This window comes from Nannospalax galili, unplaced genomic scaffold (genome assembly GCF_000622305.1).
Source record: "Nannospalax galili isolate Female #2095 unplaced genomic scaffold, S.galili_v1.0 scaffold23, whole genome shotgun sequence".
In the NCBI taxonomy this organism is placed as follows: domain Eukaryota; kingdom Metazoa; phylum Chordata; class Mammalia; order Rodentia; family Spalacidae; genus Nannospalax; species Nannospalax galili.
In genome coordinates, this window is record NW_008350771.1 from 1,263,674 (window position 1) to 1,284,307 (window position 20,634).

Consider the following 20,634-nt stretch of genomic DNA (forward strand, 5'->3'; position numbering starts at 1 on the left):
AACTGAGGCGAAAGAACTACTGAAACACACGGTGGCTTTTCAGGTGGTTTCCTACCCCCTACCATCGGCCGACGTGGGTGTCTGCACCACACTTGTCTGTTGTCCTGGCACTGGAGCTCTTGCACTGCTGATCAGAAGATCAAACTTGGTACTTCTGCAGGTATTGGAGCAAACTTTGTCATGCTGGTAAAAGTCGATCTGTCCAGAGTCCATCATTTTCCTGTACAGGAGGAGCAAAAAGCAGTGGTTCAGCCTGTCCTTTATCCACACAGAACTAGGCCCTGGGGCAGCACCAGCAGCAGATCAGTGAGGCCTAACAAGTCTGAAAACAGGACATTCTGAAAATTCTAATTGGGACTATAAATTTTTGTTAGTCCTGCCCACATTCACCAGAACATCTCTCCTGACCTTCCTCATTGAAAATCCTCTTGCCTTTTACCAAGGTTTAAAAATACTAAGATTCACTAAATCTAAACTGAGATGGGAAAATGCTAGCTCATATCCTAACACAGCTAAGAAACTCCTCGATAAGAATTTTGTTACGAGATCCTGATGAATTAGTATTCCTAGACCAGGAAGACCTTGGTGGTAGCCCAGGATGGCTTCAATTTCACTAGAAAGAGAGGAAGGCTCTGAACTGATCCTCCCATCTCCAACTCCCAAGTGCTAAAATTAAAGGCTTGAATCTGCACGCTTGGCTTATTACCACTTTCAAAACGCCCAGCTTATTATAATGTTTAAAGACCTAAAACTTCAGAAGACAGAGAAGAAAGAAAGAGAGAAGAAAAAAAAAAAAGGAGGCAGGGAGGGAAGGAAAAAAGTAGGGGCTGGAGGTATGGTACAGTGGTAGAGTCCTTGCCTAGCATGTGTGAGCAGTTGGTTCAATCTCCAGCCCACCAAAAAATAAAATTTACAAAACTGATAACTATCCTAGAAATACTGTGCAAAGCTGATTATACTAAACTCCTGGAAAATGTCTTTATAACTGGATCCATGAGGATTGCTATTACAGACCATGAACAAAACCACAAGGTATTTTAATTACAATAAATTCCATGTTGTCACCAGTGGTTTTCACTAAAGATTTTTAGCATTCTGATTCCTTTAAACATTTGGGAGAAACTGGCATATGCTAGTCTTTCTGGGCAGATAAAACAAGTCAAGGGCAAAAGGGGCTGGAGAGATGGCTGCTCTTGCAGAGGACCTGGGATCAGCACAGCTAACAACTGTCCCTAACTCCAGTTCCAGGGAATCCAGCACCCTCTTCTGGTCTCCATGGGCAGTGCATGCATAGGGGCATGTACATACATGCAGGCAAAATTCTCATATACATAAAATAAAAATAAATTTTTAAAAAGAGCAACTAAAAAGAAAGGTAAAGAAAGAGGTACGCCTAGCCGGCTGTGGTGGCATATGCCTTTAATTCCAGCCCTCAGGAGGCAGAGGTAGGAGGATCTCTGTGAGTTCAAGACCAACCTGGTCTACATAGTGAGCTCCAGGACAGCCAAGGGTACAGGGAGACCCTGTCTCAAAAAGACAAATTAAAAAAAAAAAAAAAAAAGAAAAAAGAAAAAGAAAAGAAAGGTAGTACTCCTCTCAAATCATCCTATAACTATAGTTAAACCTAGGGCCTTGTATATACAAGGAACACACTCTACCATTGAGCTACATTGCTAGGCCCTGAATTTTTTTTTCTTTTTTTCTTTTTGAGACAGGGTCTCCCTGTAGCCCCAGCTGTCCTGGAACTCACTATGTAGACCAGGCTGGCCTTGAACTCACAGAGATCTGCCTGCCTCTGCCTCCCAAGCACTGGGACTACAGGTGTGCACCACCACGCCCTAGCCCCTGAATTTTTTAAAATATTTATTCATTTCTGGTGAGTGTGGTGGCACATGCCTTTAATCCCAGCACCTGGGAGGCAGAGACAGGCAGATCTCAGTGAGTTCAAGGCCAGCCTAGTCTACATAGTGAGTTCCAGGAGAGCTGGGGCTACAAGGAGACCCTGTCTCAAAAAGACCAAAAACAAAAAACAAAAACAAAAAAATTTATTCATTTCTATATAGCCGGGCATGGTGGCGCACACCTTTAATCCCAGCACTCGGGAGGCAGAGGCAGGTGGATCTCTGTGAGTTCAAGGCCAGCTGGGGCTACATAATGAGTTCCAGGCCAGCTGGGGCTATGGGAGACCCTGTCTCAAAAAACACATACACAAATAATTATTTATTTCTGAGTCTTAAAAGCAATATATTAAGAGAATACTTACCATGGAAAGTATAGAAAGAAAAATATATACATACTATATGTAAGTGCACCTGTCATGCAGTGCCCTTGATGTCAGAAGAGGGCGTCAAATCCCCTGGAACTAGAGTTATGGACAGTTGTTAGCTGCCATGTGAATCCTGGGAACCAAACCAAGGTCCTCTGTAAGAGGAGCCAGTGCTCTTCACCGCTGAGCCATTTCTCCAGCTCTATACATCACACACACACACACACACACACACACACACACACACACACACACATACACACACACACACACACACACACACACACACACCAAAGTGTCAATATTTTAACCAACTTTCTCATATATTACCTACGTGTTGGGTATGTCTGTGTATGTTAACACAACTAAAATCACAATGCTTAGTCAATTTTTCTTCCTTTTTTATTAATGCAGTACCAGGGGTCAAAATCATAGCTGAGTATATGTTAGGGATGTGCTCTAGTACTGCACTATATCCCTAGTCCTGTCAGTCTTATAATTATATCATAAATATTTTTCCATTTAAAAACTCTTCAGAAGTCATTTAATGGTGGTAAAACCCTGAATATATAATTACATTTAGATGAGAATGACTCACTTTAGAATTCCTTAAGCAGACTGTACTCTGTGCTTTTCACCGTAATAAATAATGAAGAAGTTTATGCCTGAATCTCTATAATCATTACAAATATTTTTTTATGTTGTCCTGGAACTCGCTCTGTCCATCAGACTAGCATTACAGAGTTTTATCTTTTTTTTTTTTTTTTTTAGTCTTTTTGAGACAGGGTCTCCCTGTAGCCCCAGCTGTCCTGGAACTCACTATGTAGACCAGGCTGGCCTTGAACTCACAGAGATCCTCCTGCCTCTGCCTCCCAAGTGCTGGGATTAAAGGCGTGCGCCACCACGCCCGGCTCAGAGTTTTATCTTTTTAAAAATTAATTGTGTGTGTGTGGGGGGGGACAGGATCTCCTGTAGCCCAAGCTGGCCTTGACCTTGCTATGGATAGAGTATAACCTTGAACACTTGATCCTGCACCTAGCATCCAAGTGCTGAGATTACAGGCTGGGCTCAAGTTTTTCTTTCTTTTAAACTTTTTACTTATTTATTTTCTTTCTTTAGGTTTTTTGCTGTTTTGTTGTTTTGTTGAGATAGGGTCTCTCTCTAGCCCCAGCTGGCCTGGAACTTGCTATGTAGACCAGGTTGGCCTTGATTTCACAGAGATCCACCTGCCTCTGCCTCAGCTGTACTGGGATTAAAGGCATGTGCCACTACACTCAGCACAATAGTAAACTTGTAAAAAAGAGTATTGTAGGGGTATTATGCATTCTGTCCTTTGTTTCTGTGCTACATTAATAACAAAGACTATATTGAAAATGCATAACTGTCATTTCCAACAGCACTTTACCAGATTACCCCAGGATCTGTTTATCAGCCCACACCTCCCCATGGCTTGCTATACTTCCTGAGCACTGGGCTTTGCTGTCTCTACCAGAGGATCTCAGGGTAGACTGTCATCTACTGAGAGCTTGTCTACCAAGAAAGGATCCTGTCTAACCTCTTGATATCTAAGGCAGGCATGCTGGTGAGAGGAGGATCAGAAGTTCAAAGCCAGTCTTGACTACACAGCAAATTGTAGGCTAACCTTGACCCTACCTCAAAATCCCAAAAAGGGGCTGGGCATGGTGATACACGCCTTTAATACCAGAACTGGAGAGGAAGAGGCAGGTGGATCTTTGGGAGTTCAAGGCCAGCCTGGTTTACATAGTGAGTTCCAGACTAAGCATGGTGGTGCATGCCTTTAGTCCCAGTACTTAGGAGACAGAAGCAGGTGGAGCTCTATGAGTTCGAGGCTAGCCTGGTCTACACAGTGAGTCCAGGCGAGCTGGGGCTACAGAGAGACCCTGTCTCAAAAAACAAACAAACAAAACAAAACAAAACAAAACATAGTGAGTTCCAGCTCAGCTGGGGCTACATATGAGAACCTGTCTCAAAAAATTAATTAAATTCAGGGCTAGAGAGCTGGCTCAACATTTAGGAACACTGGCTGTTCCTAGAAAAGACCCATGTTCAGTTCCCAGCACCCACATGACAGCTAACAACCATCTGTAGTTCCAGGGAATTTGACACCCTTTTCTGACCTCCACAGGCATTGTACCACATGGGTACACTAACACACACATGTGCGTGTGATGACGCACGCCTTTAATCCTAGCACTTGGAAGGCTGAGGTAGGCAGATCTTTGTGAGTTCGAAGCCAGCTTGGTCTACATAGTGAGTTCTAGGACTGCTGGGGCTACAAGGAGACCCTGTCTCAATAAAAGAAAAAAAAAAGTAACACATTTAAAAAATTAATTTTTTTTCTTTTGTGTGGTGGGTGGTGCACGCCTTTAATCCCAGCACTCGGGAAGCAGAGGCAGGCAGATCTCTGTGAGTTCAAGGCCAGCCTAGTCTACATAGTGAGTTCTAGGACAGCTAGAGCTACAGGGAGACCCTGTCTCAAAAAGACCAAAAAAATAATAATAATAATTTTTAAAAAAGGGGGTTTGGCCGGGTGTGGTGGCGCACACCTTTAATCCCAGCATTTGGGAGGCAGAGGCAGGTAGATCTCTGTGAAGTTCAAGGCCAGGCTAGTCTACACAGTGAATTCCAGGACAGCTGGGGCTACAGGGAGACCCTGTCTCAAAAAGACCAAAAAACAAAAAAAGAAAACAACAAAAAAAGGGGGTTTGGATAGATGGCTCAGTGGTTAAGAGCACTTGCTGCTCTTGCAGAGGACCTGGGTTCCATTAGTTTACATAGCAGCTCACGACCATCTGTAATTCCAGCTCTAGGGGCTCCAACACCCTCTCTGTCCTATGTGGGCACCAGGTATGCACATGATGCATTTATATACATGCAGGCAAGACATTCATACACATAAAAATTAAAATGTTAAAAAAAAAAAATCACACTTAAAAAAAAATAAAAAGAAAGAAAGAAAAATCTCCCCTAGATGCTGGGGAAAGTTAATTTAACTCAATCTTTTTTCTCTCCCAGAGACTTAATAACAAGGTGGGGATTCAGGGAGGGAGGGTGGTTATAACTCAGTGGTAGAGTGCCTGTCTAGCATACGTGAGGCCCTGTATTCCATCCCCAGTACCACAAAGGTAAAAAAAATTAAGATTAAGAACAAGTTGATGAAAATCAAATAATGTGTGGCTTGCCCAAGCTAATCCTACACACAGAATACAGTGCTGAGTTAAAGAGAAAAGATTCTACCATGATTAAGTGCACCATAGTTTGTTAAAATATATGTGCTTGCCACTAGTACTTACCTGAGCATGATTCCACCCAGACGAATGGCTCTCTTCCAGTCCTTCAGAGTAGACTTGCCAGCCAGATGAACAAAATGCTTGGGGCTGATCAATTGATCATTGAACTAAAGTAAAAGAAAAGTCCAAGTGGTCCAGTGTCAATTTGGGTAGCTCAAGAGTGAAAAGAATGAAATAGTTCTACTTGCTGTAGTCAGAAAACACCCAGACAATATTCCAAGTCATGTATAATTCCTTGTCCTATTGTGCCAAAGTTGATCCTTCTCTGAGCACAAAAGTAGAGGATACAGTTATCTATAATCAATCCACTTATATGGGGCTGGCCTAGTGCTATAAAAGTTGATCAAGTAAACTGAAGAACTCTGAGCAGCGCTAAAGACAAGATTCAAGATGGGGTCAGGGAGATAAAAGCACTAACCATGCACACTCGAAAACTGAGTTCTACAAGGCAGAACCTACACAAAAAGCCAGATGCAGTGGCCTGCGCCTGTAATCCCAGCACTCCTACAGCGAGACAGGAGGTGGAGACAAAAGAATCACCTGAAAGCTCAAAGGCCAGTTAGCAGCAGCAGCAGCAGATTCACACACCCACACACCCACAGACACACACAAAAATGCACAGCACAGCAGCAGAAGATTCACACACACACACACACACACACACACACACACACACACACACACACACACACACACAGAGAGAAAAACGCCCCCGGGACAATCACCTGAAAGCTCAAAGGTCAGTTAGAATACACAGCACAGTAACAGAAGATATCAGTGCAAGACATTTTACATGTATAATCTCATTTATTATACCACACCATATATGTATATGTGTGTATATATGTGTACATGTGTATATATATGTGTGCGTATATATTGATGATAATGATTACTACTTTTTTATTTTGGACTTTTTGAGAGAAGGTCCCCCTGTAACCCCAACTGACATGGAACTCACTATATAGACCAGGCTGGCTTTGAACTCAGAAAAATCTGCCTGCCTCTGCCTCCTGAGTGCTGAGATTAAAGGTTTGCACCACCACACCTGGCCAATGATTACTATTTTAATATATGAGACTCTCATAGGGGTTAGAGAGATATCTCAGCAGTTAAGAGCACTTGATGCTTGCACAGGACCCAGGTTCACTTCCCAGCACCCACACAGTGGCTCATAATTATCTGTAACTCCAGTCCCAGGGACTCTTAACACCCTCTTCTGGCCTCCACAGGAACAAGGCACACATGTGATACACAATATATGCATGCAGGCACTCATAAATATACAAAAACATGAACCTATAAGTCCAACTACTAAAATACTGAATATTAAATATCTTGTTCAAAATCAGGCTGTGATAAATAAGAGACTCCATTCACTTATTTATTCACTTGTTAAACAAATACTTAATCAAACACCTATTATCAGGCCCCATGCAGGTTGGAGATGTCCCTCAGTGGTAAAGTGTGTGCTTAGCATGTACAAGGTCCTCCTACCACTACCACTGTGAACAAAGCACCACATTAGATGCTGGGTTTACCCTGGTGAAAAGCAGACAAAGTTCTCTGCTCTCATAGACCTTATATTTTAGCGTGACTAGATCTGGGTCAATTTTACTTCAAAATCCTTATTGTTTCTACTGTGACACAGTAAGAAATAGTATAGGACTGGTGAGACAGCTTAGCAGGTAAAGGCACCTGCAGCCAAGGCTGACAACCTAAGTTCAATTTTCAGAATCCATATGGTAAAGAGAACCGATGCCTTCAGGTGTGTGTCATGGCACAGGTGTGCCCTTCCCCACACAAAATAAATATTGTAAAAGTTGGTGGCAGAGAGAGGAGGCACTGAAACAGAACTTTGTGAAAACAAAGTGTCAGAAGAAAGCTCAGAAAGAAGTCACTTACCTTGACACACTTCACATTTATTCCTGGACACACAAACTTCTTCCAGAGCAGGATGGCTTTACTCTCTCCACATGTTATAGGATAAGCAATCTCCATGTCCTCATTCGCTTCTATCGTGCTTGCATCTGAAAATGGAAAAATAAGCCCATTACTTATTGAACAATTCTTCCCAAAAGCTTAAATTCCAAACTTATAGTCTTTTGGATCCCCTCATGGATAACAGGTCACTCTTTTATTTTCTATTTTTGAGACAGGGTCTTGCTTAACTCATGCTAGCCTTCAACTCAGTGTACAGCAAGGATGCCCTTGAATTCCTGATCTTGTTGCTACCTTCCCAGTGCTGAGATTACAGGTGTGTACCATCACCTCTGAGATGATTACAGGTGTGCACCATCACCTCTGGGTTTTTTATTTTTTATTTTTTGGTCTTTTTGAGAGGGTTCCCCTGTAGCCCCAGCCAGCCTGGAACTTACTATGTAGACCAGGCTGACTTTGAACTCATAGAGATCTGCCTGCCTCTGCCTCCCAAGTGCTGCCTCTGCCTCCCAAGTGCTGGGATTAAAGATATGTGCCATCATGCCCGGCCTCACCTCTAGTTTTATGTGGTACTGGGGCTCAAACCCAGGGCTTTGTGCATACTAGGCAAGCACTCTACCAACTGACCTATATCCCTAAACAGGGAACCCTTTTTTTTTTTTTTTTTTTTTTTTTTTTTTTTGTCTTTTTGAGACAGGGTCTCCCTGTAGCCCCAGCTGTCCTGGAACTCACTATGTAGACCAGGCTGGCCTCGAACTCACAGAGATCCACCTGCCTCTGCCTCCCGAGTGCTGGGATTAAAGGCGTGCACCACCACGCCTGGCTTTGTGTTTTGAGACAGGGTCTCACTATGTAGCCCTAGCTGGCCTAGAACTTCCTATGTAGTCCAGGATGGCCAGAACATACAGAGATCCATCTGCCTCTGCCTCTCCCTAAGCCTGGGCATGGTGGCACACACCTCTAATCCCAGCAGAGGCAGGCAGATCTCTGTGAGTTCAAGGCCAGCCTGGTCTACATAGCAAGTTCCAGGTCAGCTGGGGGCTACAGGGAAACCCCATCTTGAAAAGACCAAAAAAAAAAAAACAACCCCCAAATGAAGTAACTGTCTGCCTCTGCCTTTTCCTCATGAGTGCTGGGGTTACAGGTGTGTGCCACCACATCATCCTACAAATGCACTCAGTGGCACTGCTTAGGAATACTCTTGAAGAAATTTGCTATATCTCTGTCTTCTCAAGCTTCTACTATCTGCTAGACACTATACCATATTCTTTCTCTTTTTTGAAATTAAAAATATGTATTTATTATTATTATTATTAGAAGTAGTAGTAGTGTGTATGTACATGTATGTGGAGGTCAGAGGACACTGTGGAACTGGTTCTCTCCTTCAACTTTTATGTGGTTTCTGGAGATTGAACTCAGGTCATAGATTTGCATGCTTACTTGACCAATGCTTCTACCTGCTGACATCTCACCGGCCTCTCACATTCTCTTATGCGTGTTGCTAAGGATCAAAGCTAGGATGTTGGAATACTAGGTAAGTGCTATACAACTGAGCTATAACCCCACCCCTACTATATACTTTTTACATGCTAAATTTTGTTTTTTTTGGTCTTTTTGAGACAGGGTCTCTCTGTAGCCCCAGTTGTCCTGGAACTCACTATGTAGACCAGCTGGCCTTGAATTCACAGAGATCTGCCTGCCTCTGCCTCCCTAGTGCTGGGATTAAAGGCGTGCGCCACCATGCCCAGCATAGGATTTTCATAGATGAAAAAACCTTTTTGGCTACTGTAACAAGTTGATACTAAGTGATCGAGCAATAGCTCTGCCATCTTAGTTGGCAGTACTGACAGGCATACTGGATAGGGAAAGAATAATGCACAGAAGGCAAGATCTCCTCAGCTAGGGGTAAAGCTCACTAACAGAACACTTGTCTAGCTTACATAAGGTCCTGGGTTCAATCCCCAGCACTAAAATGGAAAAAAAAAAAATACAAGAAATTCCAGCCAATAAGCTAAAGTCAAAGGTACAGGTAGAACAACAAAAACTTACCAATTCCTTCTTCAATTTTGTGGATCGTGTGAGTTTCTACAGCTACAACTGCTGTGTTGTTCTCCGACCCAGCTTCATAAATCCTGTTGTAAAAGTGTCCATCGATAAACAAACTACATAAATCATGAAAAAATTAATATTCACAGCATGGGGTTAAGAAATTTGCTTTAATCTATCTCAAAAGGAGTAAAACTAAGTATACTTTGCAACTCTACTCTGGTGCTTTGACAAGTTGGTTGTGTTCAAATTCCAAACATCCCAAGACCACTGAGCTTCTCAGGGAAATGAATCGATTCTTCTCACCCCAGAGTAAGCCAAGTCTTCCTGCCTGCACTTGCTCTGCCACTGGACTACAGCAGACCTTTTCCTTAACAACTTTAAGACTAATTCACATGTGTATGGTTGTGTGATTCTATGTGCACAAGTGCATGTCGGTGCCCACAGAGGGCAGAATAGGGTATTGCATTCCCTGGAGCTGGAGTTACAGGTGGTTGTGAGCCACCAGACATGGGTGCTAGGAACTGAAGTCAGGACCTATGGAAGCAAGAGCTCTTTTACTGCTGAGTCATCTCTCCAGCCCCTTCCTTAAAAACTTAAATGCTCAAGATATAACATTAACTCAATTCCAAGATTAGCCTTATTATAAAATTAATCTGACAAAAAGTAGTGCCAGCACTCACGACAGGAAGGGGCAGGTTGATGACCCTTGCTGAAATTTAGACATTTTAAACACTTATTTTTTTAGCACTTCAGCAACTTTTAGGGCAGCAGAACTGAAACAGTCACACAAACCAAGCATATAGAAAAAAACATAAAAGAGAAACTGCGCCCAACACAAGCAGTGATAAGTAGAGTCACCACTAAACAGAAGGTTGTGCACTGCGTCTAAGGCCATACACTCTGAACACTCCCAATCTTGTCTGATCTCAAAAACTAAGCAAAAGTGGGCCTGGTTAGCACTTTGATTGGGTAAGTTATGTAATGCACAGTTCCCTAAATGTGTCTACAGATATGGGCTCAGATAACCTAACATGATGCACTGCTGTTCTTTGCTTAATTTCTATAATGGATCTAATGTGCTAATTCTTACACCTTGTTACTGGAAAGTATTGCCTGAACACGCTTCCTTGCATGGATGATGGTCTACCTCATGGTGGACCTCTAGCACAGACTGCCCCTCTGAAGTTCACACTATGACAGCTAACTGCTAAGTGAATAAACACATGTGGACTTTTTTATCTCAAAGAACTTGGTTGAATTCATTATGCCTGAAATAATCACAGGTTCTCGTCCCAGCCCACACTACTTGTATTCCTGAGCTGGTCATGACAGCACAGGCCTACAACCCAGCACCTGGCAAGTGGAAGGATCCCTTCTCTGCTTTACAACGTCAATGAAACTTCACTTGCTCTTAAAAAAAAAAAAGGACTACTGTTCCCATACTCTCCATTATAATGACACTACCCAGCACACAGTGGACAGAAACCTGGGTATTATACTAGATTTCTTTCTTTAGACGTAGTGAAGATTAAATGCTAGACAAACACTCTATCACTGAGATACATACCATCCCTTGCGCTAGATTTCTCCCTTTTCTCCTCCTCCATTCCTACAGTCATCCAGTCTTGCCTGGTATCCTCTAACACTAGCCGTCTTCCCTGTCTCTAGCTACCACCTTAATTCATGGCTCATTATGTCTAGTCTGAACAGTTTGCCCTCATCTAACGGATCTTGTGCATGACTGCCAGAGTAGTCATGTAATTCTCTTTTCTCTTTTTTTTTTTTTTTTTTTTTTTTTTTTGGTGTTTTTGAGACAGGGTCTCCCCTGTAGCCCCAGCTGGCCTGGAACTCACTATGTAGACTAGGCTGGCCTCAATCTCACAGAGATCCATCTGCCTCTGTCTCCTGAGTGCTGGGATTAAAGGCATATGCCACCATGCCTGGGTGTAATTCTCTTCTTTAAAGTCTTTAAATTGGGGCTGGAGAAGTGGTTCCATGGTTAAGAGCACTGGCTGCTCTTGCAGCGGTTCTGTATTCAGTTCCCAGCACCCATACGAAAACTTAAAACCATCTGTAATTCCAATTCCAGGGAATCCAATGCTCTCTTCTGACAGGTATTGCATGACATGGATGCACTTATATACATGCAGGCAATACACTCATACACATAAAATAATAAAAAAAGTTTAAAAGATTGTTCTATCTTTAAAAAAATAAAGCTGGGCATGGTGGCACACACCTTTAATCCCAGCACTCAGGAGGCAGAGGCAGGCAGATCTCTGTGAGTTCAAGGCTGCCCTGGTCTACATAGTGAGTTGCAGGCCAGCTGGGGCTACAGGGAGACACTGTCTCAAAAAAGACCCCCCCCCCCGAAAAAAAGCCCAATCCAATAAAAACCTCATTATATGTCATCCTAGCTGAGGTAAGAAGATTATGAATTTGAAGCCAGACTAGGTATATATGAAATTAAGAGCCTGTGAATGTCTATAATCTTAGCATTTGGAAGGTTATCCTTGGCTATATACTGAGTTTGAAGCTAGCTTGAGCTACATGAAACCCTTTCAAAAATATGAAGAAAACAAAGTGAGTGCGGTGGTGCATCCCTTTAATTCCAGCACTCAGGAGGCAGAGGCAGGTGATCTCTGTGAGATTGAGGCAAGCCTGGTCTACACAGAGTCCAAAGCCAGCTGGAGCTACAGAGACCCTGTCTCAAAGAACCTCCAAAAACCTAAGAAAACAAACACAACAATAACAACAACAAAAAATTAAGATAAATTTTAAAAGGGAGAGTGCACACCTTTAGTCCCAGAGGCAGAGGCAGGTGGATCTCTGTGAGTTTGAGGCCAGCCTGGTCTACATAACACACCTCCATGACAGAATATTGACTAGCCTGACCTTGTTTCGCTCTAGTCCTTCCTACCCTCTTGCTTTTACAAACCCTCTGCCCCTCTTCCTCGGTCTTTGAGTTTATAAGACAGGGTCTTGCTACATAACCCAGGTATGCTTCTGTTACCTCAGAACTGAAGGAGTAGGGGAGAGTCAGACAAAGATGAATCCCTAAATTCAGTGAGAGTCTGTCTTAAAAAAAAAAAAATTGGCTGGGTGTGGTGGCACATGCCTTTAATCCCAGCACTTGGGAGGCAAGGCAGGCCAGGTGGATGTTTGTGAGTTCGAGGCCAGCCTGGTCTACATAGTGAGTTCCAGGACAGCTGGGGCTATAAGGAGACCCTGTCTCAAAAGGACAAAAAAATAAAAAATAAAAAATTGGGGGGGGGTGGCTCAGTAGTTAAGAGGGCTTGCTGTTTTTCCATAGGACCTAAATTTGTTCCTAGCATCCTTGTCAGGTGGCTCACAATCAAATCACCTGTAACTCCAGCTCCAGAGGATCTGACACCCTTTTCTGACCTTCACAGGCACACACACATACATGTAGCATACAAATACACAGACACACACATACACATAAATAAAAAATAAAAATAAATCTTTAAAAATAATAATGGGGGCTGGATAGACAGCTCAGCATTATGAGCACGGCCTGCTCTTGCAGAGGACCGGGTTCGATTCCCAGCACCCACATGGAAGCTAACTGAAGAGCCAGAATGCACTGACTCCATCTTGGCTAGCTTCTTCAGACAAGCCCAGACAAGCTCAGGTATATTGTAAATTTTTCCAGTTGCTACCCGCTCCCCCAAACTATAGATTAAGCAAGCCCTGGACATGTAAAAGCCTTATAAGGTATGAACAAAAACATCTGGCCCTAAAAGATATCAGTCAGCACATTCCAATGCCCTGAAGACAGCCCCTGCCTGCTATTGTTCGGGGCCAGACTCCATCTTTGGCTCGTGCAGTCTGTGCCCGGCTAGCCGCCATTTGGTTGTTTTTACTTTAAATTCCTGAATAAACTTTTTGTACAATCTTCTTGGTATCTGTGGGAATTATTCTTGATTCTCAAACCCTAACATTTGGGGGTTCATCCGGGATTTGAGACTAGAGACCCCGGACGGGAGCATGCCACCAGGGCCAGCCTTGGTAAGTGTTCTGCCTGCTTTTGTCTCTCTCTCTCTCTCTCTCTCTCTCTCTCTCTCTCTCCCGTTTTTCGATATTCCGGACATCCTGGGGCTCAACAGAGATCAGAGATCAGGTGGACGCACCATTGATCCCGGAGCTGTAGGAGAACAGGGCACGCCCCGACTCCTCCTCTGATAGGGGGTCGGATCCAGGCCGGACAGGCCCAGAGTCTTGGCCCAGCCTGACATGGAATCTGGGCGGGCCAGACACAAGATTCTGGTTGAGTCTGACATGGAATCCAGGCTGGCCAAATCTTTTTGGGAAAGGGACGGGGCAGCCTTCTCGGCTGACTCCACACGCTGCGAGATTTTCATTTCTCCCTCTAGGGAGCCGCCATCTCATACTGTCCTCACCCTCTGCTTGGAGCTCCACCTTGTCTATCGACTTTCCATCCTATTTCTTCTCATTCTCATTCCTCTTCTCATATTCCTTTTTCTTGACGATTATCCCACGATGGGTCAGAAAGTCTCATCATCAGCTCCCCTTGATCTAGTTCTTAGTCATTTTCAGGATTACAAACGGGTGGCCTCGAACATGTCCGGACTCCGTGTCAAACCTACCCACCTCCAGACCCTCTGCATCATCGAATGGCCCTCCTTTGAAGTCGAATGGGTGCCTGAAGGGTCCTTTAACTTGTCCCTCATCTACAGGATTCAAGGAGTTGTCTTCGGGGAACCAGGGCACCCTGACCAGATCCCCTACATCCTAGGTTGGAGATATCTGGTCACCGCCCCCCCAACTGGCTGAATCCCTTACTGCTGCCCCCGCCATTGGGGCCTAAAGGGTCAGCCACTTTGCTTCCCCTGAAGAAAATCCTGACCAAAAACCCATCGGGTCCCGAAGTCCTCCCCTCAGTGCCAGAGGAAGATTTACTCCCACCCCCTTATGGGGCCCCATCGAGTGCTCAGGATAGACCTAGAGAACACAGGTCCCAAGCCTCTTCCTCTTCTTCCAGTTCCTCCCAGTCTCTGTCCCGGCTCCCATGACTGAGCCCAGCCCATTGCACACTCGCGCACAGGGGGAGGGGAGGACAGTATGAGCTCTTCCCCTGAGGGAGATTGGGCCCCGAGGGACGATGGACTTGCACCCATAGTCTACTTTCCCTTTTCTACTAGTGATCTGTATAACTGGAAGTTACAGACTCCCTCCTTCATGGAGAAGCCTCAGGCCCTAGTTTCCCTCCTGGATACCGTTCTTTTTACCCACCAACCCACTTGGGATGATTGCCAACAGTTATTAAATATCCTGTTCGCCACCGAGGAACGGAACCGCATCCTTTGGGAATGCAGACACGCGGTCCCTGGATATGATGGGCAACTGACAGAGAATGAGGACTTGATTGCGGCTGCTTTTCCTCTCACGTGCCCAACGGAGGGATGGGACTATAACACTCCCGAAGGTAGGGAACACCTAAAGGTCTATCGCCAGATTCTTATGGGGGGGTCTTCAGGCAGTTGCTAAACTACCAATTTGTCTAAGGTCAGTCAGGTGATGCAGAGAAGGGAAGAGTCTCCTGGGGTGTACCTGGAGCGCCTCCTAGAGGCTTTCAGAACTTATACTCCCATTAATCCAGAGGCCCCAGAGAATCAGATGGCCGTCAATATGGCTTTCGTGAATCACACAGCTCCAGACATAAAACAAAAACTTCAAAAGCTGGAAGGTTTCGAGGGCAAAAACCTTTCTGAGCTGATGGCGGTGGTGAACAAGGCAACAGAGAAGCCCCTGAAGAAAGACAAACTAGAGGGCTGGCTAGGATACTGTTGGCTGAAAGAGCAACGGATCCTAAATGGGGGGACCAACCCCCTATGAAAAAGGGAACACGAGCCCCGTGACCCCCACAGGAAGGTCAGCCCCACCTAAAAAGAGACCAGTGTGCATATTGTAAACAGCTGGGCCACTGGGCTAGGGGATGTCCTCAAAGGCCAGGATCCCAGCCTCCCTCCAAGCCCAAAATCCTTGAGCTGGCGAACCTAGAAAACGGAAGGGGCCCGAGCTCAGCAAGCCTCCACCATGAGCCCTGGGTGACCCTACAAGTGAAGGGAGGAGCTGTTGACTTTGCGCAATATTCAGTTTTGAAAGAGCCTATGGGAAAATTAACCAGTAAACGCACCTGGGTGCAAGGGGTCACGGGAATCGCTCAACACCCCTGGACCACCAAAAGGGAAGTAAACTTAGGTAAGAAGACAGTTTCATGCTTCTTTATGGTGGTCCCAGAGTGCCCGTATCCTTTATTGGGTAGGAACTTGCTAAGTAAAATGAAGGCTCAGATCCATTTCTCTGGGAGAGGACCTCCTGATGTGACTATACTGGATGCAGCCTATGTCCTATGTTTACAATCGGAAGAAGAATGGAGGGTGCATGCCCCACTACCTCAAAAGAGACCAACCACTATCCTCAAGGACCCCCAGGCAACAATCCCTGGAGTTTGGGCAGAAACTAAGCCCCCAGGGAGGGCCATCCATCAGCCACCAATAATGGTGACCTTAAAAACTAATGCTTGCCAGGCGTGGTGGTGCACGCCTTTAATCTCAGCACTCAGGAGGCAGAGGCAGGCGGGTCTCTGTGAGTTCAAGGCCAGCCTGATCTACACAGTGAGTTCCAGGACAGTGGGGCTACAGGGAGACCCTGTCTCAAAAAGACCAAAAAAAAAAAAAACCAAACAACTAATGCTCAGCCTGTAAGAGTAAAACAGTACCTGATGACTCTCGAAGCCAGGGCAGGAATTATCAAACACATAAACCGCCTTAGGGAGTTCGGTATTCTGGTTCCAGGCCAATCTCCATGCAACACCCCTCTCCTACCTGTCAAGAAGCTGGGGACTAATGATTTCTGCCCAGTGCAGGATTTTAGAGAAGTTAACAAGAGGGTAGAGGATATCCACCCTATAGTCCCCAGCCCATATACCCTGCTGAGCTCACTCTCCCCAGAGAGAAAAGTCTATACTGTCTTAGATCTCAAGGACACCTTCTTTAGCCTGACCTTGGCGAAGGAAAGTCAACCCATCTTTGCCTTTGAGTGGCAAGACCCGAACCAGGGGTTTAATGGACAACTCACTTGGACATGACTGCCACAGGGGTTCAAGAACTCCCCCACGATCTTTGACAAGGTCCTACATCAGGACTTGCAGGAGTATCGGGCCTCGCACCCAGAGGTAAGCCTCCTACAGTACGTAGATGACCTGTTGATTGCCACTAAGGATGAGGGCACTTGTCTTCAGGCCACCAGAGATTTGCTCCTGACCTTGGACCTATTGGGGTATAAAGTCTCCACCAAGAAGGCTCAGCTCTGTGTCACTGAGGTAATGTACCTGGGGTACATATTAAGGGATGGACAGAGATGGCTGTCACCAGCCAGAAAACAAGCCATTATGGGAATTCCAAGCCCAAGATCCCACAGGCAATTGCAAGAGTTCCTGGCATCGGCAGGTTTCTGCCGGCTCTGGATACCCGGATTCGCCGAGCTGGCAAAACCCCTGTATGAGGCCACTCGAGGGAATGAGTCATACTACCTATGGACTGAGACTCAGGAGAGGGCCTTTCAAGAAATTAAGAAGGCCTTATTGCAGGCTCCAGCCTTAGCTTTGCCGGATATCCATAAACCCTATCAACTCTTGTTGACGGATGGGCCGGAATAGTGAAGGGAGTCCTGACCCAAATGCTTGGGCCTTGAAGAGGCCTGTCGCTTACTTGTCAAAAAAGCTTGATCCCATGGCCTAGGGATGGCTGGGCTGCCTCAGAACTGTCGCGGTTACAGCCTTGTTGGTTAAGGATGCAGACAAGCTCACTCTGGGATAGCCCTTGATGGTCACCACCCCCCACTTGGTTGAGGGTGTCCTTAAAAATCCCCCTGACCAGTGCATGACAAATGCCTGGCTGATGCATTATCAGGCTTTGCTCCTTAACCCTCCCCACATCCAGTTCCTCTCCCGCATTACTCTCAATCCTGCCACCTTGCTGCCAGAACCGGATCTTGACGTCCTGCACGACTGCCTGGAGGTACTCTGAAGCTTACATGGGACTCAGGAAGACCTGACAGATATTCCATGGCCCCATCCGGGCTTAATTCTGTTCACAGATGGAAGTAGCTTCATTAAGGAAGGAACCAGGTATGCAGGGGCGGCGGTCGTCAGTCCATCTCGAACAGTTTGGGCCTCCTCTCTACCAGTCGGGACCGGTTGGGACCGGTCAGGACCTCTGCCCAGAAGGCTGAAATAATTGCCCTGACTCAGGCCCTAAAGCTAAGACGAGACTGTTAACATTTTCAGGGATAGCCTCGCTACGGCTCATGTCCACAGGGCTATATACAAGGAAAGGGGGCTCGTGACAGCAGAGGGAAAGACTATCAAAAATAAACAAGAGATTTTGGAGCTCCTGGAGGCCATATGGTTACCAAAGAGCCAGGCCATCACCCATTGTCCAGGACACCAAAAAGGGGATTCACTGGAGGCACAGGGAAACAGGAAAGTGGACCTAGTGGCCAGAGAAGCAGCCCTAGCAGCCTCAAACCTACTGGTTATCCTGACAGAACCCCTCTTGCCAGAAGAGCCCTCCTACTCAGCTCAGGACGATCAGGATTTAACTTGCCTGGAAAATACCAAGATCAAGCATGGATGGAGATGCACCTCTGATGGGAGGCTCATTCTACCGCACAAGCTGGCAGAGGACCTAATATATAAACTCCACAAAGGGACTTACCTAGGGAAATGAAAGTTACAAGAACTCCTGACTCCATACCACACTTTCGATCTAACCAAAATAATTGAGAGCTGTCTTTCCAGATGTTGCTCCTGCCTGGTTACTAATCCAAGAGGAAAAGTCATGCCCCCAGCCAGAAGGGAGAGGGGCACTGCACCTGGAGTCCTTTGGGAGGTGGACTTCACTGAGGTAAAACCTGGCAGGTATGGCTATAAATATCTCTTAGTTTTTGTAGATATATTTTCAGGATGGGTCGAAGTGTTTCCCACAAAGGGAGAAACCGCCTCAACGGTGGTTAAGAAGATCATCAATGAACTAATACCAAGATATGGACTCCCCTCTGTGATCAGGTTAGACAATGGACCAGCTTTCATCTCTAAGGTAACTCAAGAGCTAATTAAAACACTGGGGACTAATTGGAAGCTACATTGCGGATACCACCCCCAGAGCTCAGGGCAAGTAGAGAGAATGAATTGGACCCTTAAAGAGACCTTAACCAAATTAACCCTAGAATCTGACGATGACTGGATGGGCCTCCTACCTTTTGCCCCATACAGGGTCAGAAATACCCCTTATACTCAAGGACTAACACCTTATGAAATCATGTATGGCCGACCACCCCCTTTGCTTCCCAAGCTGCCTTCAGATGTGCTAACTAACTTGTCTGAATCCCAATTTCTTAAGTCCCTACAGGCCTTACAGATTGCACAAGACAACATTTTCCCTCTGCTGAGACATATTTACGAACTACCACTGGCCCAGCCAAACAGATTCAAGCCAGGAGACCTTGTTTGGGTGAGACGACACCATAAGGAGCCCCTTGGACCTCAATGGAAGGGGCCACACATCATGATCCTCACCACCCCCACCACGGTCAAAGTGGACAGTGTCAAGACCTGGATACATCATTCACACCTGAAATTGGTGCCAAACAACAAACCTGACAAACTGAACAAGAGATGGAAGGTCACACGGGTAAAAGACAATCCTCTCAAGCTAAATACCACTACAACTGGTCTGGGGGCTTCAGCGCTAGTCCTCCAGGATAAAAATTACCACCTTCTTAGGCTGGCCATAGACTTAGACATAAAATCATTAGAAAAATCTATCCGCACCTCAAAGACTCTCTATCCTCTTTAGCTGAGGTACCCTTACAAAATAGGGGAGGGCTAGACTTACTTTTTCTAGAGAAAGGAGGACTCTGTGTTGCCCTAGGGGAACAGTGCTGTTTCTATGTCAATCACTTGGGAGTTATAAAACAGTCTTTGGCCGAGGTCTGTAAAAGACTTATGGAAAGGGAAAACAAATGACTAAATCAACAAAATCGGTATGAATCCCTATTTGACTGGTCCCCACGGTTAACAACTTTGATCTCAGCGATGGTTAGACCTCTCCTCTTATTCCTACTAGCAGTCATCTGTGGTCCCTGTATTCTTAATGCCTTGCTCAAATTCATCTGAGAACAGATACAGACAGTCCAACTGATGGCACTGCATTCGCAGTATACTCATTTAAATCAAGACCCTGAGCCTTACGACAATACAGAAATGGTTCTACCGCCCTAAATGCACCATCTAACCGCTTCTTTCCACTTCTGTAATTTGCTTGGCTTCAATATTTAACCCTTGCCATAATTCTAGGGAGGAATGAAGAGCCAGAATGAAGAGCCAGAATGCACTGACTCCATCTTGGCTAGCTTCTTCAGACAAGCCCGGACAAGCTCAGGCATATTGTAAATTTTTCCAGTTGCTACCCACCCCCCAAGCTATAGATTAAGCAAGCCCTGGACATGTAAAAGCCTTATAAGGTATGAACAAAAACATCTGGCCCTAAAAGATATCAGTCAGCACATTCCAATGCCCTGAAGACAGCCCTAGCCTGCTATTGTTCGGGGCCAGACTCCATCTTTGGCTCGTGCAGTCTGTGCCTGGCTAGCCGCCATTTGGTTGTTTTTACTTTAAATTCCTGAATAAACTTTTTGTATAATCTTCTTGGTATCTGTGGGAATTATTCTCAATTCTCAAACCCTAACACTAACAACTGTGTATAACTGCAGTTCCAGGGGATCTGACGGTCTCTTCTGACCTCCTCAGTATTGCACAACAAGGATGCACCTAACTACATACAGGCATTACACTCATACACATAAAATAAAAATAAAAGGCGTGGTGCACGCCTTTAATCCCAGCACTTGGGAGGCAGAGGCAGGCGGATCCTCTGTGAGTTGGAGGCCAGCCTGGTCTAGAGAATGAGTTCCAGGCAGCTGGAGCTACAGGGAGACCCTGTCTCAAAAAGACCAAAA

General features: G+C 45.3%; 1 protein-coding gene across 3 annotated transcripts in view; it reads right to left on the bottom strand.

The window, feature by feature from the left end:
• Positions 1 to 20,634, bottom strand: part of Gmeb1 (glucocorticoid modulatory element binding protein 1) — a 38,093-nt gene that overhangs the window by 14,788 nt on the left and 2,671 nt on the right. Inside the window, exons 2-5 of one of the 3 annotated variants that reach the window (XM_008847941.2) lie at positions 9,568 to 9,680; positions 7,483 to 7,607; positions 5,581 to 5,684; positions 63 to 220 (exon numbers count right to left, since the gene is read on the bottom strand). In XM_008847941.2, coding sequence (XP_008846163.1) covers positions 63 to 220; positions 5,581 to 5,684; positions 7,483 to 7,607; positions 9,568 to 9,680 — 500 coding nt within the window. The remainder of the gene's footprint in view (positions 1 to 62; positions 221 to 5,580; positions 5,685 to 7,482; positions 7,608 to 9,567; positions 9,681 to 20,634) is intronic. The other 2 variants (XM_008847942.2, XM_017801909.2) reach the window with 2 other exon arrangements.